A 24,199-nucleotide genomic window follows, 5' to 3' on the forward strand; every position below is an offset into this window, starting at 1 on the left:
CCCTGTTGTTGGAGGAAGGGGTTGGACATGGGCTCTGCTAAACGTTGTAGGCACGGCCACCGCTTCTGTGCTGTGCCAGTGACTAGCCCCTGCAAGGGCGAGGCTGCAGTGCCATGCTGCTTGTGCTGGGAGGGCAAAGCAGTTCCTCTAGAGCTGGGGCAAAAGGCCCTGGTGTGCCAAATGCTGATTTAGTTGTGTATTTAGCACATCGCTCCTGGGGGTCCCGAATTCAGCAGTAGAATATTTATTTTCCTCGTGTATTGATGCAGAGCACAGTGAGATGAGCCTGAGATAGTCTCAGACAGAGCGTGGTGGGGCTTGCAGTCAGGCACACACTGTGAAGAAAACACAGGATGAACTGAGAAGCCTATGCTGGGGTCAGACGTTGAACATTTCCACGTTTCGTGCTGCCAGACCTTGGGACTTCATCACACTGGTGATTAATACTCTTCATTTCCTTGCAGCCCATGAAGCTGGAGATAGGGGAGGAACTTCTTCTCTCCATCAGATTTAACCCTGCTTATAAAGAGGATTTGTGTAGCCGGGTAGTGGAGAAGGTTCTAAAGATACAGTTTCTGGAGCATCCTCATGAGGAGCAGGTCACCATTCGGGGAGAAGTCTACTTCCCAAATCTCCGTATCCAGCCCACGGCCCTGGACTTCGGCTGCATCTTGAACGACACCAAAGATGTGCGTTACATCGAGCTGACCAACTGCAGCCCGCTTCTTGTCCAGTACCACTGGTCCTTCCTGATGGACAGCTGCGTGAGCCAGATGAGGTATGTGCCCCTTTGCTCTCTCCTTGAAGCTCTTCTCCTTCCTCGTGTCCTGTTTGTGCTTTGCAAAGACCAAGGCTGTTTGCCTGTGATCTGACAAATTGCTTTCAACTTTCCCTGGGGGAGTAACACCTCCCAGCCGTGGTCGGGCTTAGGTGCTCAGGGAATAAGTGATCACCAGTTTGACGCTGGGAAGGAAACAACGTTCTCCAGCCAAGCTGGGGCTGTGAGATGCTACCAACACTTCCTGCATTGTCCATAACCTAGAGTCCTGCTTTATTTCTGGAGCTACAAACCCATACCTAGGCACTGGGACAAGCAGATATATGATTTTTCTTCCCTGCCAACCCTATGTGTTGTCATTTTACACTAAGAACCTACACAGTCTCTTGCTGCTGCTTTACTGTAGCCCCCATACTGGTTCCCCTGGGAAGGAAGGCTGGGGTTGGAAAGCTGCTTTCTCAGACCTTTGTGGCCTGAGGCGAACACCACACTGGTGCAGTGAGTTTTCATCTGTTGAACTGCACATCACATTCCCCAAACAGCCATTTAGTGTCTTACAGGGAAAGGGCAGGTTCTGCTGCAGCTGTGGGTGCAGCTGTAGGCGTTGGTGGGAGCACTTGTCTGAACGTCCTGGGAAGCAGGGCCAGCCAGCGCTGGGCTGTGGTTTACAAGCTCCCTTCCCCGGAGCACCGATCGCTGCTGCTTCGGCGCTCCTCAGGGATCAACGGGCTGTTCAGCCGTGTCTCTGCCGGAGTTTCTCAGCGGGTCTTTCCACGCTGCCCCGCGTGTGTGGGGTGTCCCGTGCCGGGCTCCGTGGGTGCCCCGCACGGCGCTGGGCTCTGTCGGGGTTAGGGCGCAGCAGGCTCCGGGCTCTATCCCTGCTCCTGCCTTACGTGCTTGGAGAAAGCCTCGGGCGTTGCTGCTTGCTTGTGCTGACCTGCAGCTGCGGGTGGTGTCAGGGGAAATATTCCGGGTTAGCACCTGGTGGAGCTGCAGAAGTTCTCGCCTTGGCCCTCTGGGTGGGGGAGGCCCAGTCTGCAGCTGTGGGTGCTTTCAGGAGGGCACTGGCGGCTCTGCACTGGCTTGTTGCTCTCCGGATCTGCCCCTTTGTGTCTCAGGCTCACCTTTTTGCACAGTCTGTGTGTGTCTTCCTTTCCTGCTGTGATTTTTACCTCCCTACAAGGTTTTCACCCGTGTCCTCTTCCATTTCTCCTTGCAACCAGTTGCCAGCTGCCTGTGCCGCCGCTACAGCAGCGTCATCCCTAGGCAGCCCCGTATGCTGACCTGCTCCATCCTGGTTTGGGAGCTGCTGGCTCAGACCCGTTACTGAATTCACACCCGCAGTGCCCAGCCGGGGGCCGCATCCTGCTGAGGAGCTGCTCGTGCAGGCTTCCCTCCCTCCCACTGCAGGTCCACAATCAAAGTCATGTTATTTTCCAGGTTCAGCCCTCCGGTACCGAAATTTTTCACCAAACCCCAACCACCAAAAAAGGAGGGAGCCTGGTTGGAGCGCTCGGTGTCTGCAGGGAGCAGCTGCAGGGGTGGAGGTGTGGAGGAGCCAGCTGAAGCCCTGGGAGCCGCGGGGGATCCTGCCCAAGAGCCAGCAGGTGCAGATGACTCCCTGGAAGCAAAGGTAGATTTTCTTGTACACCTACCGCTTGCGTTGCCTCCCCCATCTTGCCACTGAAAAGCCGTACTTGTGCCAGTCCCCCTTTTTGCTGCCCTGCTGTCATGTGCCCTGAGGGTGGGCTGGGCAGCAGGGCCAGCGGCTGGACATGGGGCTTCTGGGGAGGGAGAAATCGGGTAGTTTTGCTTGGAGAAGCCCACTGAGATCCTACAGACCTATGCTGAGTTTGGGGTTTTTTAGCTTGTTTTTACACTGTAAACTGAGCCTTTTATCTGCATCATGATGTGAAGGCTTCCAGTTTCCTTCCTGTATCAAGCTGTGCCAAGTACTGTGATCTCCAGGTACCACCTTCTCACCCCCAGCTGGAGCTGCATGTTTTTATGTCTCTGCCTTCACCCGAGACCTGCAGTATCGCAGGGATGGCCACAGAGCCATCTTTGATAAAATGAGACTTTTCAAGGTCATTGTCTCTTCCTCCTGGCATGAAAAATGGCCTTTGGTCTGCTGACCTTCCTGGTGAACCTCGGTGCTTTGGAGCTTGATGTCCGTGCTAGTGGGAACTGGCGCCTTGTTCTGCATCGTGTGGGACAGAGGCTGCTCCTGGGGCAATAAAAGAGGATGCAAGAAAGCATGGGAAGTTCTGAAAGCACTGGCGTTGACATTAAGGTCAAGGAGAGGGGTTGCACCTGCTCACATCCAAACTTCGGTCATTTTAACATTATAACAGCACATTTTTTCTGGATCAGGAGAAATGATACCCCGTAGACGTAAAGAATGGCGTGGCTGAATGTTTTTGGATAGAAGCGTGGAATCTTCTTTATTTCCTGCTTTGTTGCCATGTATGCAGAAACAAACCAGAGAAAATCCAGTAGGTGTGGCTAAGTAGGATCCAAAAGGCTTCAAAGGATACGCCTGGATTGCAGCTTCCCCTTCTGCTTGTGTGACTGTGTCAAGGCAATACCCACATAACCTCCCTGGGGAGGCGGGAGACCATAGGCCTAGGAAAGGTGCGGGTTAGAATCTTTGGGAATAGGCACTTGGCAAAGCTTTGCTAGGCTTGAAAATGTGGAGATGAGAGAAAGAGCATTGAATCTTCTGATTCTGAGCTTCATCTACCGGGGAGATGTAGCCTCTGATTAGGTGTAAAGATGTCCCATAAAAATTCTTGCAGATTCTGCTGATGCCAAGGCCCCAGCACAAAGCCCTTCTTCACGTTACTGAAGAAGCAGGTATTGCCACACTTCAAAAGCACTCACAAAGCCCTCGCTTATTAAATAGGGGATGAGGTTCCTTTTGAAAGATGGCACCGCTGAGGTCAAACACCAGCTCTCAGCTGCTGGGAGACAGAAGAACATCTCTGCCGCCTTCTTCAGGAAGGTGTCATTCAAGAGAGTGACTTGGTGGAGATCCTCAGCTCTCCAGCACTGATGGGTGCGCGAGATGAAACCTAAGCACTCTCTGAAATGGGATACTTGTGCCAAGCCCTTATTTTCCTGGTTTGATACTTCTCGCTTGCAGCTGTGCTCCTGCTTTTGTCCTGAAGAACCTAACCTGTCGAGGCATGGGGTTCTGGGCACGTTCCCTGGGCAGGAGTGAGCGAAGCTGGTCTGGCACAAGGGTGCAAAATGCCCTTGAGGTCTCTGCCAGGACTGAGGGCTGGGTGCACTCAGCTTCCCCATGCACGCTTGCGCGTAGGAAGCGCAGGCGGAGCCCGTGTCTCACCTGTGGGTGGGCTTGGACCCACTCAACGGATGGCACGGACATACCCGTACTTGATTTGCACCCAGGTCCCATCTCAGCTGCTCCTGGCTGTGTGAGGTGGCGGAGCCTGCAGCAGAGTGCTCTCGCCCAGACCAGCCAGGTGCTCGCTGCAGCCCATGGTGCTTGTTTTGCAGGTGCTGCCATCCCCTGCTGAGGAGCTGGAAGGGGCTGTGGAGACACAGGGCCTGGTGGGGATCAACAGACTGATGCAGTCTGTGGAGGCAGAGCCCGTCAGCTTGGGAATGGAGGAGGTAAGTGGGAATCCATCTTGTGCCACGTTTCCGGTGTGGCAAGCAGTTCTGTAGCCCCCCCTCCCCACTGGTGGCCCTCGATGCTGCTCGCAGAGTGGCCTCGCGTCCCTCCAAGCCCATCGCACAGCGCTGCTGAAGCAACCGGTCACTGGAGAGGCCACGCAGGACGTGTCGTAGGGCTGACCTGTGCAGCAGCTATGGAGGGCATTCTTCATCTTGTTGCTAATCAAGTGGTCAACAGGAAATTTCTGCGGTAGCTTTTGCTGTAGCATCTTGAGAGCGCGCAGCATGCGAATTGGAGAGAGTGGAAAGCATCAGGAGTCAGATGAGCTGGGCTGGAGTCCTCCCCCCAGCTCTGAGAGCTTTCACCTCTGAATACGGTGTTTTGCTTAGGGCAGTAAAAGGTGCTTTTAAAGGCAAGTTCTGCAGTGGAGAGAATTTCTTGCTGCCAGGCGACATCCCAAATTACTTTTAATATGTAGTGTATTAATTAATGAGGGAGCATGGGAGAAGGTTTTCCCCGTGGCCCCTCCACTGGTAAGTGGAATGGGTACAGGATGAGATTAGGATGATTTTGCCTGTGTTTGAGGAAGAGCCCCCTCCAGCCACGTCTGTACTTTGCTCCAAGCCGTGGCTGCTCTTCTGCATCAATTTCCATGCTTGACATCTTGATCTCTCCTCGCCTACCTCCAGGTTTTCGATGTCCTGCCGCTTTGCGGTGTGCTGCAGCCAGGCAAGAGCCAGCGGGTCATGTTCACCTTCTTTGGCCACACAAATATCGTCGCCCACGTCACGGCGCTGTGCAGGGTGGAAGGAGGCCCGACCTATGAGATCGCGCTGAGCGGGGAGGCTTCGCTCATCAACTACCTCCTAGACGTCACGGAGATCAACTGCGGGCTGCAGGTACCGCACGCTTCTCTTGGCAGAGGTCCTTGCCGTGAAACCATCACCGGCGTGTTGCTGCCACCTAGGGCTGGGGCTCTCTCCCCTTCCCAACTACTTTGTTGGCTCTATGGCTTGGAAGTACAACCTTGGAGTGATATGTTCTGCATCCAATCTGGTTTTTAATAACCATGTCCGCCCCCCTCCATCTGGTAATTCCTCCTCCTCAAGGTAACTAACGCCGCCTCCTGGGGCAGGCAGGGTCCCAGTGGTGATCTCCAGAGGGACGTGCCCCAAGACGTCCATCTGCTGATCCGCTCCTAAAGCCTGAGGTCCCAGGAGGTGCTCTCTTTTAATGTTCTTGATTAATCAGCAAAATAAACCAGGGAGGAAGTTAACTTGGGCTTCCCAGTAGCTGGAGAGAATGTCCTAGAATAATCCCCACTTCCTTTCGGTCAAAAACCCCACAGATATTTCCAGCTGTTGGCCCTGTCTCCCATTTTGCTGTCACTGCAGGTGCTTTTTCTTCTGAAGTGTCTTGATGGCACCTCCTTTGTCCCAGCTGGGTGTGAGATGACACACCATGAGGTGCAGAGAGCTTGTCTCCTCTTTGCTTTCCTTATGACTGATCTCTGTGGTTGGCATTGCCCCTCTGCGTGCCACCATCAGTGTCTGTTCCTGTGTAGGGCTAAGGGGTGCCCTGTGGCGGTGGCTTACCCAGGTTAACCAGGGAGACTCAAGTGCCCGTATCTCCTCTGCCTCTGCTTTTCTCCTGCGTTGAGTTCATTTGCTCACACCCCAGTGAATGCAGAAGGAGGTTCCCAGTATCAGGCCTGTGCCTTCATCTTGCCACTCCTCTGTCCTCTCTCCAGCTGTTTAACAAAGTCACCGAAGCAGAGGTCACCCTGCAGAACAGAGGGAAGATGGGCTTCAACTACGTGGTGCTAAGTCCCGGCGTGGGGACCGCAGAGAGCCCCCTGCCCGGCGTGCCCCTGGTCCTGCCCAGCACGGTGAGTACGGAGGTGGCGCCTGGACCCTGGCTGTGGGTCAGGCTGCCCAGGAGGGGGTTGTGGGGGAAAAACACAAAATTAAAAAAAAGAAAGCAACCCACAAAAGCAGACAGGAGAGACAGGGCTGTAAGCATCTGCTGCTGGGGGGCAGGGGTGGTCCAGCAAGCACGGTCCTAACGGCCCCCCTTCACGGCCTTTGCCGGCGGGTGACCCTGCCGTCACACAGCAGCCACTGGCCGGAGGCACCAGCGCTTCGGTGGCTCTGGGGACCCCAACTGCTGAGCGCTCCGGCTGTGCGGGCACCGGGGCCGCGCTGTGCCGGCTCTCCTGGGGGTCACCGTGCCCAGGCTGTGTGATCGGACAGGGCTTAGCCCTTGTCCCTGCCTGTAGCACACCCTGCCAGGCCCCTGCCAGCACTGAGCGGGACTTAAATCCTCTCTCACTTGGGCATGAAGCTGCTTTGGCAGAATTGTAGCAGCCCCTGTGCCGGTCCCCCACTCCCCCATCTTTGCTGCTCTGCAGGAGCTCTGTGGGGCAGTGAGGGGGCCAGGCAGGAGCAGGGCTGGAACAGCGAGGAGAGGAGTTTGCAGCATCCCACCGTCCGAACTTCTCAGTCCTGCGTGGCTGTCTTTGGGCTGGAGCAGCATTCCTGTCTAGTCCCTTTTTGCAGTGGGAAGAGGAAGCCAAACGGCATTCACATTTCCTCATGCCTGTCTCCTACAAGGGGTGGCACACTGACGCCCTCTTCCTGCCAGCTTCCCAAGACCCAGCTCTGCTTGTCCCCGCACAGTCGGTCGCTTTAACAGCCCCGCCGGCGCTGGCAGCTTGGCAGGGCTGGCTTTCGCTGCAGCTGTGTTCTGCGCTGCACCAGGGGCTCAGGGCACCAAGTGGCAGGATCTGTCCCGCTCAGCAGCTTCTCCCTGCAGCGTGAAGGGGAGCGGGGAGCCGAGGGTCCAGCCCAGCGTGCAGAGGGTGAGCCGAGGGAAGCTGCGGCTGTGTCCCGTCACCCAGGGCTGTGTTGCTGTCCGCTTGCATTTGCTCTCAGCCTGGCTGGCGTGAGCCTAGCCTGGGGCTGGGGCAGCCTTTCTGGAAGCCCGGAGAGGAGGTGCCCTGCCTGGCAACACCTTCCCTAGATGTCATCCTAGTCTCTGCTCCTGCCTTTCCGGAGATGCATGTTTGCAGGTCACCGTGAGTCTGGATAGGCTCACGCAGCCCGGTGTAACCGCACAGGCAGGAGGTGTTTGGTTGGGATCATTGTAAGGGGTCAGGCCCTTCAACACCAGCCTGGGAACCGCTGGTGTGCTGTGGCAGGAGCTGCTGGCCATGATGAGAGTGTGGGCACTTCCCTTATTTTGTGTAGTGGCTGCTAAAAGATCTTTTATTTCTTCAGTCTGGCTCTTGCTAGCAGAGGGTAAACACCATTAGGGGCAGAGCTGTGCTCATGCTGAGCAGGGGGTGGTCTGTGGGTCTGTCCTGGGGGAATGCATCCCTACGGGCCCTCCGAAGGACCTGGTGTAGGAGACCTCAGCTTCTGTGATTCTATGAAAGCGAGAAGGCGATGCTGTCTGATACTTTGTTATGTACGAGAACCTGCCTTCTCTTCTCGGCATGTCTGTCGTCTGAGCCGTCCCTCCGCCAAACCCTCTCTGGTGCATTCCCTCCCTCTTCTCCCACACCCTGCAGGGTTACGTTGGACCTGGCAAGGAGCAAGTCCTGAAAGTCTACTACCTGCCAGGAGTGCCTGGAGCCTTCCGCAGGACTTTCCAGATCCAAGTGGGTCACCTGGAGCCCGAAGAAATCTCCGTGAAGGGAGAGGGGAGCTTTCCCAGCATCTACTTGGACCTGCCCAGGAACATCAAAGGTGAGCACGGCCTGTCTGCTCCCCAGGAGGGGCCCCTGTTTCTCCCCCATGTCAGATGCCCGTAGGGCAGCTCAAACTGCCTCCACCAAGCCTGGAGGTTTCAGGGCTGTCAGACCAACACTCAACACCCCGGTTGCTTCCTGAAGCTCTGGCAGATGAGCCCGTGTGGGCTTTGCCCCAGGAACCATCCTGCAGAGCTTGCCAGCAGGTCGGAGTCCTGGGAAGGTGATGGCTAGACAGAAATGCTCTGGAAAGCTGAGCACAGGCTGGCAGGGATTTTGTCAGGGTTGGATTTGCAGCACATTGCAGGGGATGAGATGCTCCCATGTGGGGAGGAAGATGGGTGGGAATGAACATCAGGGTTGATAGAGGAGAAGCATCTACTTTCCATACATTGCTTGGGGAGGGTGTTTCTGGGAGAGGCCAGAGTCAGGGGAGTGGGGCTTCCCAGCTTTGAGGGGAATGGCTCTGTGCCCCGCTTCTATTTGTGGATGTTTTCTTCCTTCAGGAAATGAAAAATATGAGAAGGTCCTCAAGGAGGTGATAGAAAAGATGGAGGAAGATGGCCAGAGAGAGGAAGCAGCAGTTCTGGGGGCGGCTGTGGCTGCGGAGCCACCCCCAGATCCCTTGGACGCCGTGGTGAGAATGGCTGCTGCCCCGTTTGACGCGTGCCACCCTCCCCCGGTGTCACTGGGTCCCTGGCAGCCCGCAGCAGGCTTCCCGGGGCCCTGCTGGCACTTGGGACCTCCCTGCCCACACCTGCCCGTGATCCTGCACAGCTCAGCAGTGCCCCCGGGGCTGCCCCAGGGAGAGATCCTGAAGACCCTGCTCAAGTGATGAAATTTATGGCACTTCGTGATGGGATGTAGGTCATCACTGGGGGATTTGCTGCTCACAACCCAAGCCCTGCCAGGTTTACAGAGCTTAATAGCAGCAGCCTGACTGTGCTCTGGGACTGTGCTGCCAGTGCTGATCTCTCAGAGACAGCAGCCTTATCATGACTCCCTTTACAAGAGAGCTCTTGTCCGAGCTGCTTTGACACTGGCTGGGGGCAGGCAAAGACTTGGAGCTCTGTAAGGTTCCTGGCTTGTCTGTCTGTCTGGCCAGATCAGCTTTTGTAACAGTGACTGGGCAGGCGAAGTTGCTGGAGTTCGTTGCCCTTGAGATGAGGCCCTGCCTGAGAGAGCAGGAGGTGTCACAGACACTGAGCAGCGAGACAGAAGGACCCCATCACCCCTCCAACACGAGCAGGGGGGAGCCTTGGGAAGGACCGTTGCTAACCAGCCGCTGCCTTTCCTTCCCTCAGCTGGACCCTGGGCTGCAGATGCAGATGGAGCAGCTGCTGATGGAAGAACACGCCCTGGAGCAGCAGAAAGCTCTCACCTCTGGTCCCCCAGAGGCCACTGCCTTTGACCAGCGCGCTCGTCAGAGGCTTCTCAAGTTAGTAGGGGCTCCCGTACCCTGTCTCCAGGTGCCCCGAGGGTAGCACCCAGCAGTGCACCCCTGCTCCTGAGAGCTGGGGGTAGTGGGGACTCCAGAAAGGGTCTGATCCTGGTGGCTTTGCCGTGCTCCCTGTGAGCAGCTGAGTGTCCTCACTGCCACAGAGCCACCCTGAGCTTTGGAGGTGCTCAGCTCCCCACAGGCGCTGGGTCCTGCTCTTAGGGCTGAGGGGGCAAGTGCAGAGCATCAGGCCCTTCCAGAGAGCACCAGCACCGTCCCTGCTGACCAGATCTGAAAGAGGCAACTCAAATCTTTGTTCCGGCTAACAGACCACACTGAGCAAAAAGAGTAGGGAACCGCAGAGGCTGACACACCCTTGACAAATCCGGTGGCTCGGATGCTGGTGGGACTGCAGGGCTTACCTCGGTATCTTCCCTCTGCTCCTCCATGAGGAGGCACGGGCACGGTAGGCTCCAGTTCGGGAAGATGCTCTGCAAAACAGATCACGTAGGTGCTTTCCCGAGTGAGATCGCTCTGGGAAAGGCCCCTCCCATGAATCTTGCAGGTGTTGATTGCCGCATTTGTCCGTGCTGCTTTGGGGACAGATGTGGTTGCAGAGCAGTGAAGATTTCCTGTGCAGGCGAATCCCATGACAAGGTCCTGAAGCACTTTCAGGCTGGGGCTGCACATGGGGCATAGCAGTTTCACTGAGACCGGTGGAGGTCCACTGGACTTACCTACAGTGGCTTCCCGTAGCAGAGGAGCTGTGATAAATGATAATTCATTTTAAACTAATTTTATTTTAAGGCCCCACTGGTAGCTGATAAAACCTAGGTCCTATGCTCCTCGTGACTTACCAAAGTCTTATTACCAGGTGGTCAGGCCTTGGATTTCATGGTCTTGAGTTGAGTTTTTACAACAGTGAATCCAGAAATATTTTATTTGCATCTTCCATGCTCTTGGAAATGCAGCCAGGCTGTGGTTTAAGGATTGTCCTTACTCCTCCTTTCAGAGCTGAGCTGCCCGAGTACCTCCTGGACTTTGGGTACGTGATTCTCGGTAACACCCCCATGCACGTCGTGAGGATCACCAACACCGGGCAGTTCCCTGTGTCCTTCTACGCTGACAGACAGGTCCTGCGTGACACAGGTAACCAGTGCTGGAGAGCCTTCACGTGGGCTCGAAGGAGCTGTCTCTGACAGTTTAGCTTAAGCCACTGGATAGAGGGAGGTTTTATGAGTGCTTGTATGTATAACTTTTTCCTCCTTGGGACCCGCTGCCTGGTGCTTTAGAGCCTGAGTTCTCCAGGCCAGCAGCACTCAGAGACCCGGCCCGCCTGGGCCTGCCCTAACGCTTCCCTGCAGGGGCTGGGTGGGCTGATCACCTTGGTCACCTCTCAGCATCTTCTGCTCTTGGCTACCATGAGCATCGTCTGATGGGCACTCCGTGAGCTTGTGTTGCAAACAGATGGACCCTTTGTGGTTTGGAAGTGCTTTGTTTAAAGTTCATCATGCCATAGCACTTCTGTTCAGCCTTTAGTGAGGAGACAGCCTGTGAGGTCCTCTGTTGTATCAAAACAGGCTTCCGAAACAGGCCGTGACGGTGCCTCGCCGTGTCTGAAGGGTGATCAGGTGCCTCCTCTAAATCGTTTTTCAGAGAGCACCATGGCATGGGGGAATCTTAGTTGGAAATTCTCCTCTGGAGAGGTCTGGGCATCCTTCCCTGGGATCCCTAGTGAAGGAATGGCTGGAGCTCCTCAACTGAGATGTTTCCTTTTTACCATGTGGGTCTTGGATTCTGGCTGTGAAAACCCTTTCTCCTTGTGCGGTGACAAGGGAGAAGGAGTGGCAGTCTTCTCCACAGGTACAAAGGGGAACTTCACAGAGCTGCCAGCCAGGACATACGGCCTTAACGTGCTTGTGACACGTTCATGTCGATTGTGTATCTCAGCTGCTTTATTTTCGTCTGTTCAAGGTTTCAGTGTGGAGCTGGACCGCGTGAAGCACCTGCCCTGCTGCGAGAGCAAGACATTTGAAGTGTGCTTTGACCCACAGAGTGCCAACCTGCCGCTGGGAGAGGTGGACGTGCTCCTGCCCATCAAGGTACCTGCGGCGTGCTTCCTCGCCCCGCTGTGCCCGTGCACCTCTCGGGGCAGGTCGGGGACAGCAGCAGATGTCACCGGGGCTCTCAGCTGGATGCTCTGTCCTTCCCTAGGTAGCAGGAGGCCCCACGTTCCACGTCCGCCTCCGTGCCAGCGTGGCCATGCCAGCCGTCTGCGTCTCCAGGGACAGGCTGGAGTTCTCCACTCTGCAGTGTGGGCAGTGCCAGGAGGAAACCATCCAGCTCCACAATCAGGTCCAGGTCCCCTGTAACTGGCTCATCACTATAAATGAGCCTGTTAAGAAGGTAAAGCACAGACCATGTGTAACACGTACCTTCTCGGTTGGGTTTTCTTTGCCTCTCTTGCCCTTTCTGCCCTGTGGCTGTGTGAGCACTTGGGCTGCAGCTCGTCTGAGGAAGCTTTGGAGGTACAGAGCAAGGCTGGCTCACCTGGACCTGGGCATTAGCTGGTGCTTCACTTCTCTGCCACCTTCCCCCGCTCCTCCTCTTCTGAGGACGGTGCCTCCCCATCTGCCTGCCCTGCCGACGTGTTTTCCCTCCAGTTCAGGCCAGGGGTGGCCTCGGCTGGTTTGGCTGTGGGTGCCCTCAGCACCGTGACGGTGTCTCAGAGCACTGCGGGGACCAAGGGTCTGTCCTCGCAGACCGAGGAGACCTCACACAATTGTTTTCTGTGCTCAGGTGGACAAGCATTGTCCAGCGGGGCTGCGTCAGAAGGTGCCCCAGAAGTTGAAAGCCCAGCCGTGTGTCTTCGAGGCGCTGCCCTCGGCTGGAACCCTCGCTCCGGGACAGCGATGCCACGTCCGAGTGAGGTTTTCGCCCACTGAAGAGGTGAGATGGGCGAGTGTCACCCCCAGGAGATCTGGCAGGACAGTGTGGTAACGAGAGCCCAGCACGGGGAGGAGGAGACGGCGTCTGCCTCCACAGAGAGCTTTCTGCAAGCCCTGTACCCACTGTGCCTCAGTTTCCCCTGCAGCACACTCTTCTGAGAGGGGCTTTGAAATCCCCCTGGGGAGCTTGCTCAGAGAGCATCAGGGCACGCTGGGCTGGCTGCCTCTTGGTGCATGGGGGGAAATCTGCCTGTTTGCCCTCGTCTCCCCCTTGCAGGCGCCTGTTTGAGGCTGCAGCGCCCTGGTGCAGAGCAGCTGGCACGCTCACAGGGGATAACCCTGCAAGGGCCAGTCTAGGCAAGTCCTGCTGCTGGTACCAGCAGGCAAAACAGCCACCGGGCACCTTCCTGGGCACGGCAGGACAGTCGCCTGGAGTGGTTGCTGCCAGCAGTCCCTGTGGCTCTGGCTCAGCCTGCCTGCGCGTTCCCAGGCACTCTGGGAGTCAGCTGCAATGACGGGGCGTTCCCAAAGGCAGTTTGCCTGTGGCCACCGTGGCTTGGAAACTGGCAGTGGGTAACAGGATGGACACAGGTGCTTCCGTGCCTGGGAACAGTCCCAGGGATGTTTTAATTGCTGTAGAGGTGTAACCATCTTGTGTCTGGCATTGACCAGAGCCAAACACTGAGCAGAGAAGTCGACCCTTATTTCTAGCCAGTGAGAGCTCACCTGCCTCATTCATCGAGCTGATGTTTGCCTGATGCAGCAGTGCCAGGACTGTGTCTGGGCAACATAACCCTCAGGACCTTTCTCATGAGCATCACACTCCCTTGTGACTAGGTGAAAACATCTGATAGTGCGTTTTAGATTCATCTGACACCAAAATAGCCAGTTAGACTTCACATTAGGATTCATCCCAGTTCCTCAGAGCCAGCATGCAGATGCTGTAGCCCCTGCTGGAAGTAAACATCTGTTTTCCATTCCCCTTAGAGGTACTGGTGACACCCCTGCCCTGGGGAAAGAGTTGAATTTGAGGCCCTGTCACTTGGGACTTCATGGAGGAGCTTTCTGTGCCTCTCTCTTTTCAGAAGTCCTACAGAAGTGAGATGAAGATTACTGTTTGCCAGAGCAGCCAGAACCTCCAGCTGCAGGTCTCGGGGCGTGGGCTGGAGCCACAGCTGGAGTTCAGCCCCCCAGTGCTCGAGCTGGGACCGTTGCTGCCGCACAGCCGTGGAGCAGAGGGGACGGTGGTGGTGAAGAACCCATGCGAGTTCCCCATCGAGTTTTACTCGCTGGAATTCGACCAGCAGTACCTTGCTGAGGAGCAGGTGAGAGGGAAGCTCTGGTCCCCATGTGCACGCTCCCGTAGCTTCACAGTGCTCCAGCGTTCCCGGGTTCGTGCCAGGGAGATGGAGACAGTTCCCAGGGCAAAGCCTGGTGGCATTTCAGGGTTAGCCAGCTCTGCTGGCAGACTGTGGAGGGGCCTGGATAGTCCGTGTTGTTAGAAACACGTCCTGCATGTGTCTTCTCTTCCCTACATGCACAGGTCCTGCAGATGCTTAAAGATTATGACTGCCGTAACACCTTATTGCTGCCTCCACGTGCCCCGGGTGAGAAGCTGCCCCCAGAGGTGCTGGAGTACTATCAGGAGCAGAAGAGGCTGCAGGATGAGGAGTCCAAGACTCGGGAACCAGCAGGCCAGGACAACGGTGAGGGTTTGGCATTGGCTGTCCTGAGTGTGGACACAGCGGGGAGTCCAGCCCGCACACCCTGAGCTCTCCACGGGAAGCCCAGGCTTTCAGCAGCCACCCATTCCCCAGCTTGGTGGAGGAATTCCAGCGGGAAAGTCTGTGCCTTGTAACACGCAAACTTTGAAGATGTCCAGTCTCTGTCAGATCAAGGAAGAAAGTCCTCTGCTGGGGTCATTCACGCTGTCTCATCCCAGAGCTCATTCGTTTTCTCCTCCGTGTTTGATGAAAGCCAGTCCAACGAGGTGGACTCTAAATCTGAACACAGAGGAGAGGGAAGGTGTTGAGAAAAGACAGGGGATGGGTATTGTTGCAGACAGGACAGGGACAAGTGAGAGGCCAGAGAGGTTCTCCCCAGTTTTGCCAAATGAGCACCTTTTTGCCCCAGGAGCTGCTGGGATCAGGGTGATGCTGTTCCCTTTCCTAGGCAGGGCAGCGCGCTCTCTGTCCTGCGTGACACTGCAAGCCGAGATGGCTTTTGGTGACCTCCTAAGGGCAAAGGTGGGAGCTCTTTGCAAATGTGTTATGATGAATTCAGAGCCCAGCTACATCTCCTGGAGTAATATTCCTAAAGCATCCAGCTTTTGGATAATCGCTCAATGTGCAAATGGAGCCTCTCCCTTGGGACAGTGTAAAATGCCTGGTTCTGCCTGTCCGCCCCTTACTCAGCAGGACCTGGGACCACGTTGACAGGTGACGGGACATTTGGCCCAGTCCTGTTAGGTATTGCCAAAGGCTTGTTCTTTCCTCTTTCTGCCAGCCCATTTCCTATACTCTGAAGAGGCACCTTGACCACCACCTAGGGCAGACCCTGATCTGCACAAGCCTAAAGGAGGGGCATGGTGAGACCTCGGTGTGGTGTTGGTTTCAGCAGAGTCTTCTCTCCCAGGATCTGAGGGGATGGGGAGGATGATCAGGGTCATAGGTAGGCAGGAGGCTGACTTTTCTATCTGGTTCCGCACAGCAGAGCATGGGCAGAGCGTCACCAGCAGCAGGGCGGCCGCGGGAGAAGTGACCGACAGCCCTGTGCATAGGGCCATCGCCCGCCACCTTGGCATCGATATCTCTGCAGAGGGGCGCGCGGCCCGAGACCGCAGAGGGATCGTCCTCATCGTCCATGGGGCACCCCTGACAGGTAGGTGAGCTGAGCCCGTGGCTGCAAGGAGGGCGGGGGGAGCAGGAGAGACACGTCCTGGTGGGCCGTGCTGCTTGGTTGACCACTTGAAGCGAAGCGAGGTAAGCCACAGCCCTGCTGGTACATGAAATGGTCCCAGGCCTTCACCAGCTGGGGCAAGTGCTGTGGCTCGCCCCGTGTCCACAGAGCCAGGCTATCCTCCCCCCACACAGGGTGGCCGTGTCCCCGTTGCTTGGTGGGAGCACGGTGCCTAGTGCCCAGGTTGCCTCATGGGCGCGGTCCCTCGCCCACACTGACCCCCAGCCTGTGCCCAGACGTTGCCTGAGGCAGCGCCGGCCAGCGCAGGGGTGGCGGGACCGGGCTCGAAACAACGTCCTGGCCCAGGGTTGAGGTCCCCACGAGGGACAAAACGCTCAGCTGGGTGTGAGGTGGAGGTGATCCGCCTGGCTCTAGAGGACAACGCTTCCAGCCGTGCTCAGCTCCCTCCCTCGTGGTCTCCCCTAAAGGGGCACTTGATTTCCCACTGTCCTTGAAACTTTGAAATCCTGTCTGGGGACTTTCTAGAGCCTGTCCCTGAAAACGCTTCACGTGCAAGTGTCACCAAGCAGTCTTCCTCTCTCTCAAGGAAAGACAGCGGCAGCGGTTGCCCTGTCCAAATACTACGGCGCTGCCTGCTTGTCCATCGACGCCGTGGTGACAGAAGCCATCTCGGACAGGAGCAGCTCGGCAGGGCTGCGCGCCCGGGAGCTGTGCATCGGGGCTGCCATCGAGCAGAGCTGCAAGGAGGCAGAGGGTGCCGGTAAGGAGACACGCTGGACCCAGAGCAGCGCTTCAGAAACCCACCCTGACCGTCCGCTTCTGCTTGCTCCAGAGAGGGAGTCTGACAGCCCTTGGGTCTCTTAGGGAACATGGGTGCAGCGTGCAGAAATGCAAAGCCATTTCATAAAGCATTTCATGTTAGTAAAGAAAATAATCTGTTTTAGGGGCTCAGACAGGGGCACTTTTACTGCCTCTGGGCTTCTCAGCACATACTCCTTTTCCTAGGAGTGGTGAAGCACACCTGAATTTTTCTCAGGGTTTTTTTACATTTCCTCAAAGCTGAATCCAGCTGACTCCTCGTGGCCATCAGGCAGAACTGATGCCCACTTGAACAAGGAAGAAGCCCTCTGAAGCTGCTCGTGAAGCACTAGACAACTGACTTTGAGTGTGGCTTCAGAAACATGAGAGGAAGGGAAGAATAACCTCCCAGAGTTTCAGATGAGACTCTTTTCTCCAGAGGTTTCCCTATACACGCTGTCAGGTCACACAGCTCGTGCATGTGGTGCTGTTCTGCACCTGAGACCAGAGACTTTTAGAAAACCTGGTTGGGCAGTTGGTGCCCCGAGCTCTGCAGGGTGAGGCCAGACCCTGGTTCTGGTGGGGGAAGTTTTGCATTGCTCAGCTTTGAACCTGGTTGGGTTGGGAGCTGGCGGAAGGAAGAAGGGTCTGGGCCCCAGGTGGGGTTAGCCCATGCGGAGGATTTGGCTCCAGTGGAGATGGGGATGCAGCTGGGGCAGGGCCGCATGTTACCGTCTCCACGTGAGAGTGCAGGATGGGCGCAAGGTACAGAAATGATGCTCCTGGAGGATGGAGCCTTGGCTTGATCCATAGGGGAGCTACTGTGCGGCGTCACCTGCGTGCACATTTGTGAGGAGGGATGTGGAGCTGTGCCTTAAAAACTCTCTGGCTTTAAAATCCAGTATCAGGTGGTGTGCTTTACCATGCTAAAAAGAGAAGCAGGGCAGGAGCTGCTTCTGGAGATGGGTGCTGCTAGTGCCCGGCAGGCTGGGGGACGAGGGCCGTGTCCCTGCCAGGGCGCAGGGCTGTGTCCGTTGGGGTGGAAGGTGCCTGCTTGCTCCCCACTGAGCGTCTGTCCCCTCCGCAGGTCACAACGAAGATGAGTCCCTCGGCAAGCAGTTCCACGCCAAGGCCAAGCGCAGCCTAGAGACGAGCCGGTCCAGCTCTGTGGACAAAGTCAGCCGGCAGTCCGTCAGCTCCCGAGGCCAGGTGAGCGCTGCAGCAGGTGAGAAGAGGGATGGCCCCACAGCCCGATCCCAGAAGCAGCATCTGATGGATCTGACAGGCTCCCAGGTGAAGCACGGCCTGCACTGGTTGATGCCTGGGACCTTTCTGTTGCCTCTGAGAAGTGAAGGGGCCGCTTCCAGTGGAGGCTCTGCGTCACCCAGAGCCTGGTGCGGGGGTCTGTAGTGCAGAGAGCCAGCTGGGCAGGCTGGGCATGGCTCGGGCTGGGAATGAAACCCTGGCAGAAACATTCTACGGCATCTCAGCCGTTTGTTGGCAAAGTGCAGTCCTGGCTAATGTGGCTGCAGCCGTGGGCAAAGCTGCTGTATGCTGCGCTGGGGGCTTGCGAGCTTGGGTCTCTGCTGGCCACGCACGCACCCTCCAGCGTGCTCCCCCGGAGCTGCTGGCCTGCAGTTTTGTTCTAGTCTCCTGCTAGTGAGAAACCCCAGCTCCAAGCTCAGCAGCTGGAATTGTTTGGGGGTTTCCAAAGCGGTTGATTTTTCTGGTGGCGTTCAACATTGCAAGGCTCATCAAGTTCTCACCTCTCTCCCCGTCCTTGCTTTCCTGCGCAGCGATCGCTGAGCATCGGTAGCAGCACATCAGAAGAGCTGGGCTTTAGGAGCTGCGTGCTGCCCGAGGACCTGCTGGTGGCCATCCTCTCTGACAGGCTGCAGGTACGTGGGGTGGGGGCGTTCTTGCTAGGGAGAGACAGGCAGCGAGGTACAATTCAGAGAGGAGGAGGAGGGCTGTGCCTGCTCTTGGAGGAGTCCTGGGCTGCGTGCAGGGATCCGTGGGTGAAGCTGCAGATGCCATGAGCTGGCAGAGCGCGGGAGAAGATCAGAGCTTGTCTGAGCTGCTGCACTTGGAGCTGGGATGGCTGGTGATCTCTGACGACAGGCTTTAGTGACTGGCTGAGAGCCCAATGCGTGTGACAGCTGACTTTCTCTTCCTTTTTGGCTTTATCTGCAGCTGAGCGACTGCTACCAGGGAGTGGTGTTTGATGGCCTGGAGACCCTCTTTGCACGCAGCACGGCGTCTGCTCTCCTCTGCCTGCTCAAAGCTGTCAGAAATCGGCCTTACATCTATTTTGTGAACCTGTTCCAGGATTATGCTTCTTGGAAAGCCAGGGAGATGGCCGCAAAAGAGCAGGAAGGTGAGACTCTTCATCTCCGTAACTCTGACATGTTCTCTCTCAAGCCTTCAACCTTACCCGTGTGTATCTGGGTTACCAGCAGAACTTGTAAGAGGGGTTTTTATTAATCCTTCCACCTTCTGCCTCGGTGTAGCCAGCACTCAGCTCACAGTTGCTTAAAATACAGCAATGCTGAGGCTGACCTCAGTCTCTAACATTAAAGCTTGGGCACAAGTGTAAGCTGCTGTGGCTCAATAACTAACCACCGGCCAGCCGTCCACGGCGCTGGGGCGTGTGAGCCAGGCAAGGCACGGGAACTCACTGAGCAGCGATAGTTTGGGGGCTTGTCTGAATTTTGAAGCGGGGATGTGAGCTCGCCAGTATCTCCTGGCAGGATGATAGGCTGGGTCGGGACAGAGTTGTGAATCCTGGCAGCTCACCCAGAGCAGCAAGCTCTGCTTGCAGGCACTGACGGTTTCTCCTCTGGTCTGTGCTGAAGGACGGGAGCGGGAAGAAGCTGCCAGGAGGGAGAAAGCCCGCCTCTGGGAGATGGACGAGGACGAGTATGATGCCCTCACCGAGGAGGAGAAAATTCAGTTTGATAACAGTATACTGCAAGTCAAGCGTGAGAGGAAGAAGAGGTCTGTAAGCCTTCTATGGGTGCCTCCCCAGGATAGCGTCCCCAAAGGGTTTCCCTGCTCCGGAGACCTTGGTTGAGCTCAGAGGGGTTACCAAGGCCAAAAGCATTAATTACCAGCAGCACAAGGACTGCCAGTTCCACCTCCCTGGTTCCCAGCAGAGGAGGCACCTTCCTCCGGTGAGATGAGAACATCCTCTCTCCGCTTTAGTGGTGAGCCCTTCGGCTTGGACACAGGCTGCAGGGAGCTGGGCTCTGTGCTTGCCTTGCCACTGTGCTTACAGGTGTCTCTAGTTAATGATGTTCATTCTCATCTTCTTCATCGCCCTTCTTCTCCAAACCAGAGGGGTTGTGGTGTGGGTTGGTGTGAGGCACAGCTGTGCTGGCTTGGTTTAGATCCCAGTCCTGGTGTAGGTGAGGCCCTTGCACTGCTGAGCTCCCAGGGTTTTCCTTTACTGAGTGACACCAGCCATAAAGCTGGTTTCTCCTAGGCTCAGCTTCAGCTGCAGCAGCAGATGAGCCTGGGGGAAGCTCTGATCCCGCAAAGCAGCCCTGTTCAGGAGGATACACAGGATAAGCTTATGGCTCTCTTAACTCCTGCCTGAAACTTGGGGAGGGACTTGCTTAAAGCGAGCCTGTGTGTCAGCACTTCTTTCAGCCCCAGCTGAAGTTTGTTTCCCTGGATCAGCCAGTCTTTGGCAGCATTGCTGGAGGTGTCCAGGTGGACCTTACTGGAGAAGTAATGCAATTTAGACCTTGTGACAGCAAAGCCTAGATTTGGCTGGCCCTGGAGGTCCCCTCCCGCCTTCCCTCACTTTGGATGTCCCAGCCTCCCCAGGTTGAGGGAAGTCCACAGAGCTGGTCTAACGGTTGTGCCTGGCCTCAGGGTCAGTGAATGAAGTGCGGGACCAGCTGGGATTGCAACGAGCCCAGATTTCTGGCAGTGACTCTTGGGGATGTTTTATTTGTCTTGCTGAAGGGAGATGGAGCGGCTGGCTCAAGAGCTTGAGGAAAAGCACCGGTGGGAGCTAGAACACTTGAGGGAGGAAGAAGATCTGAAGAAGTCATCTAAGTGGGCCAAGAGAAAGCCTGGGAAAGATAATGCTGCAAGGAAGAAAAGCCAGCCTGGAGTCGGGCAGGTGGGTGGTTGTGTTTATAGAGATGAGTAAAAGCCCTGGGGCCCCTCCTGCTGAGCCGAACCATTCCTGGCGCAGCCAGCAGCCACCCGCAGTGCTGGGGATGAGCACCTGGCCGTCGGTAACACACGCGGCTGTGCTGGGAAACAGCAGCCAGTGTTTGATCCTGCTGCTGCTTCGCCAGGGCTATTTTTGGCTGGGTTTGTTGGGTAGAGCTGCTCTTCTAGGGTCATGCTGCCTTTGAGTCATGGCTTCACATAACTCCGAGCCCTAGATAGTTTTAGTCCAGCATTTGTCCCCGTTCTGCATGTGACTTACACCTCTGAGCCCTGACCCGCCAGGGATGTGGTGTCTTTTGCTACCTGTCTGGCAGGAGATACCACCAGGCCCTCTAGGTATTCATTAGCAGCCAGACTTCCCAAAGTGTCAGTCAGACATAGGGATGGATGCTCAGCACACCAGAAACGTGCCCGGAGGACTGCACAGGAGTAAGGAGGTGTCTTAAGTTTGGGTCGGGGAAGCTGTTTTGTTTCTCAGCTGGTTTGCAGGACTCCTCATCAGTCTGACGCTGGGGAGTTTAGTTTCAGTTGAGCTCAACTGGGTACCAGCTGCGCTCTGAATTGGGATTTGTAGAGCACCTAGCACAAGCCTCAGATGAGACATGGGGTGCTATTGCAAAGATCGCCGCTGTCCTACAGCATTTGAGTTGGTGCTTGGAAATGCTCACCGCTTTTTCCTGCTCCTCCTGCCCAGAATACGAACGCATCCACCAGAAACACCAGAGCATCCCTTGGCAACCTGTCCGAAGTCACCGAGGGGGGAGAGAGGAAGGGATCTGCAAAGGAGCACCCGGACTCTCTTGCAAGTGACAAGGAAGATAAGAAAAAGCAGAGCGAGGCTCCCCTGGCAGATGTCTGCTCAGCAGAGGTTGTACAACCTGCGGACCCGGAACAGGGAGAAACTAAAACCGAGGCGCAGAGTGACAGCGAGAACTTGGCCCTGAGGTTCAAGATCTACGAGGCATCGCAGAAGGATGTCACACATATTTTGTCATCCTGGGACAGGGCTCAGGGTATCCTGCTGTCCCCTCTGAACCAGGAGGTGGTACAGCAGCAAGTCCAAGGCCAGCGCCGTTGCAGGAGCCGAAAGGACAGAGAGAAGGAGCACCAGGAGAGGCTGGAGAAGGAGCGTCTGGAAAAACTGAAGGCTCTTGAGGACTCCAAGTTATCTGGGCTGGAAGGGGAAGGTGCAGAAGGGTCATCCAGAGGCCAGGACGTTGGGGTGCCCTGCCTGGACATCCAGGTGCTGAGCTCTGCAGATGTGACGAGGGCGATCCTGGAGAGTGGCAAGCTGCCAGCGGCAGAGCAGGTAAAGCCCTGTGAGGCTCAGATGCTGAGCCTGCCATGGTCTAGGCCCTGGTGCATTGTGTCCCGCCAGGTGACAACAGCACAGAGCCTTGTCCAGGCCACTGATGATGTTCCACGATGGCTTCACAGCAGCCACGTGGCTGGGGAAGTTCTTGCCATCCCTCAGGTCGGGCAGAAGAGCGGGGGGCTCTCATCCTCTCTGTTCAGAGAGTTTCCCAGTCTGGAAATCACTTAAAATGGTCCCAGGGCAGGGCAGCTCCTGGTCATTGTTTCCTTCAGCCGAGTCACTCAGATTTCTCTCTAGGTCCCACTTGTAGGTCCTGGCACTGCTCTGGAGCCTGCCCACCCTGCTGGGCATAAAAAATCACTGTACTCCATCTACATAAAAAAAAAACATTGCCAAAAGCTCAGTGTCTTTCAGGGAGTGTGAGGATGAAGGCGACGGGAGCATAAACAGGGTTTTCTCTTATGCTTTAGATCCTGGATGACTTGGGACTGGGTCCCTCGGGGCCTCCCATTCCACCTACGGCTTTCTACTCCGTGATCCGCTACCCGGAGAAGCGGATGGTCCCTGCAGCAGGAGAAGCCCTCGAGCACTTCGCCTTTGTCGTGCCTGAAGGTGCCACTGCAGAAGAAGAAAAGAAGAACACCAGAAGTCTCTTGGATGTGCCTGCAGTGGAGGTGCCAGGGCAGGGTCCAGGCTGGGTGGGGGCATGGGGGGCGGGTGGAATGGAAAAGGATCGCTGTGGAAGGGCAGTGAAGACATGACAGGGCCCCATGTCTGCAGGCATCCCTCCTGTCTGTCTGAAAGAGACAGCTCTGCTTGAAACATGGGGCAGTTCTGTAAGATGAGAGGAAAAAAAAATCAGCTAAACCCTTCAACTTCCCTTGAGGAGAGGGTCCTGGGCAAGGAGGGGTGTTGTAGGCAAAACAAAGTCCCATAAGGAAGACCAAATCCATGGGCAGAGGTGGTTGGTGGTTTATTCTCTCTCCCGTCTGTTAACAAACCTGCAGCTTTCTCTCTGGGATGGGGGTGTCTCAGGGCAGGTCTCACCTCTCTCCCTTTCCTCTCTGCCTTGGTGTGAAGGTGTCAGAGGAGCAGGTCACGCCAAGCAGGGGCCAGTCGGGGAAGGAGAAAGCCGCGGGCAGGCCGGAGGCTGTGAGGAGGAAGCGGAGCTCCAGCCGGGCGAGGTCTCCAGGCAGGAGAGGTCTCCAGGCACCGGGCACGGGAGCACCCACGCAGCGCCCCGGGGCACACCAAAGCGACATGGACACGGCCCCATCCCCGGGGAGATCCGTCAGGTGAGCCGTGAGGGAGGAGGTGATCCTTCTGCTTCACGTCCATCTTGCCAGCGGGGTCCATCGTCCCCAGCCCCGCAGGGACCCTCTGCCGGGGCCTCCACGGGATGGCGAGTCCGTGAGCCGCCTCCTTCTCTCGTTTGCTCGTTAGCAATGTCTGAAGCCTCCTCTTTCATTGCCAGGCTGAGCAGCTGCCGGTGGATAGTGCCTGCCCACGGCGAGGTGGAACTGAAGGTCCAGTTCAGCTCCACGGTGCCGGGGCAGTTTGATCAGACGCTGCATTTTGAGGTGCTGGGGACAAACCGACAGTACCAGGTGCACTGCAGGGGTACCTGCCTGTATCCCACCATCAGCCAGGACCCCCACGGTAAGGCTGGGGCATGGGAGCCTCCCACACTGCTCCTCCCTGAACTCAGAGCCAGGGCTGCCCCTTGTGCCCCAGCGACCTTCTGGCTCGGGCAGAGCATGCTGCCTGAGCCGCCCAGTGTCTCTTCCCGTGCTTGGAGCTGGGAACCAGTACTGGTACTATGGGAGACCTGGGCTGGTCTGAGGGATCAGAATGTAAGTTTGATACTGACTTTGAGCAGATAACCACGTACCCTTAAGAGACGTGAAAGTCCCGAGAAGAGCTGAGAAGATCAAGGAACTGCCAGACCAGAACTGCCTGACCGCAAGGAGAGGAAGGTCATCGAGGCTGCAACAGAGAAGAGGGCATCCAGCTGTGAACTGTTAGTCTCCACCAAAACCAGTCGTACATGGACACAAACGCTGCATAAAGTCACTAAAAGGCTTGTTGGAACAATAAAGTAGCCATTTTGCACAATTCGGTGTTTGTCGTGTCCATCTCAACAACGACAAATGGTGGCCCCGATGTGATCCCAACACCGAGGAAATAAATAACGGCGGCAGGAAGAGCTGCGGAGATGGAGCCCAGCCAAGCGCAGCGGCGGGGAGAGCTGCACAGTCCCGACAACCTTTTGGAATTTGACACCGTCCAGGTGAGCGGCTGGGAACAAAGCGATGGGTGCCATCCTCTCTAAGGAGGAGGGTATGATTCTGACAATGTGGAAGTTGGTGCTTCAGCGCAGGGGAGTCAAATTGGATGATGTAGCGCTCCAAAAAATGTTGT

The 24,199-nt window shown here is 56.4% G+C and overlaps 1 protein-coding gene across 1 annotated transcript in view; it reads left to right on the forward strand.

The window, feature by feature from the left end:
• The window catches only part of LOC141954997 (hydrocephalus-inducing protein homolog), a gene marked incomplete at its 5' end in the record, with an annotated part of 85,146 nt that extends 61,343 nt beyond the window's left edge, over positions 1–23,803 (forward strand). The window contains 28 exon segments of the mRNA XM_074895069.1: positions 465–778; positions 2,219–2,411; positions 4,301–4,417; positions 5,111–5,320; positions 6,172–6,309; positions 7,993–8,170; positions 8,679–8,809; positions 9,477–9,610; positions 10,623–10,759; positions 11,585–11,712; positions 11,825–12,016; positions 12,410–12,559; positions 13,644–13,883; positions 14,102–14,270; positions 14,433–14,583; positions 14,585–14,607; positions 15,271–15,438; positions 16,064–16,237; positions 17,363–17,578; positions 18,025–18,173; positions 18,469–18,652; positions 19,131–19,272; positions 20,248–20,407; positions 21,158–21,772; positions 22,249–22,452; positions 22,859–23,073; positions 23,253–23,437; positions 23,658–23,803. Coding sequence (XP_074751170.1) covers positions 465–778; positions 2,219–2,411; positions 4,301–4,417; positions 5,111–5,320; positions 6,172–6,309; positions 7,993–8,170; positions 8,679–8,809; positions 9,477–9,610; positions 10,623–10,759; positions 11,585–11,712; positions 11,825–12,016; positions 12,410–12,559; positions 13,644–13,883; positions 14,102–14,270; positions 14,433–14,583; positions 14,585–14,607; positions 15,271–15,438; positions 16,064–16,237; positions 17,363–17,578; positions 18,025–18,173; positions 18,469–18,652; positions 19,131–19,272; positions 20,248–20,407; positions 21,158–21,772; positions 22,249–22,452; positions 22,859–23,073; positions 23,253–23,437; positions 23,658–23,803 — 5,163 coding nt within the window.
• Between the last annotated feature and the right edge of the window lie 396 nt (positions 23,804–24,199).

Source organism: Athene noctua, unplaced genomic scaffold (genome assembly GCF_965140245.1).
Source record: "Athene noctua unplaced genomic scaffold, bAthNoc1.hap1.1 HAP1_HAP1_scaffold_61, whole genome shotgun sequence".
Lineage (NCBI taxonomy): Eukaryota > Metazoa > Chordata > Aves > Strigiformes > Strigidae > Athene > Athene noctua.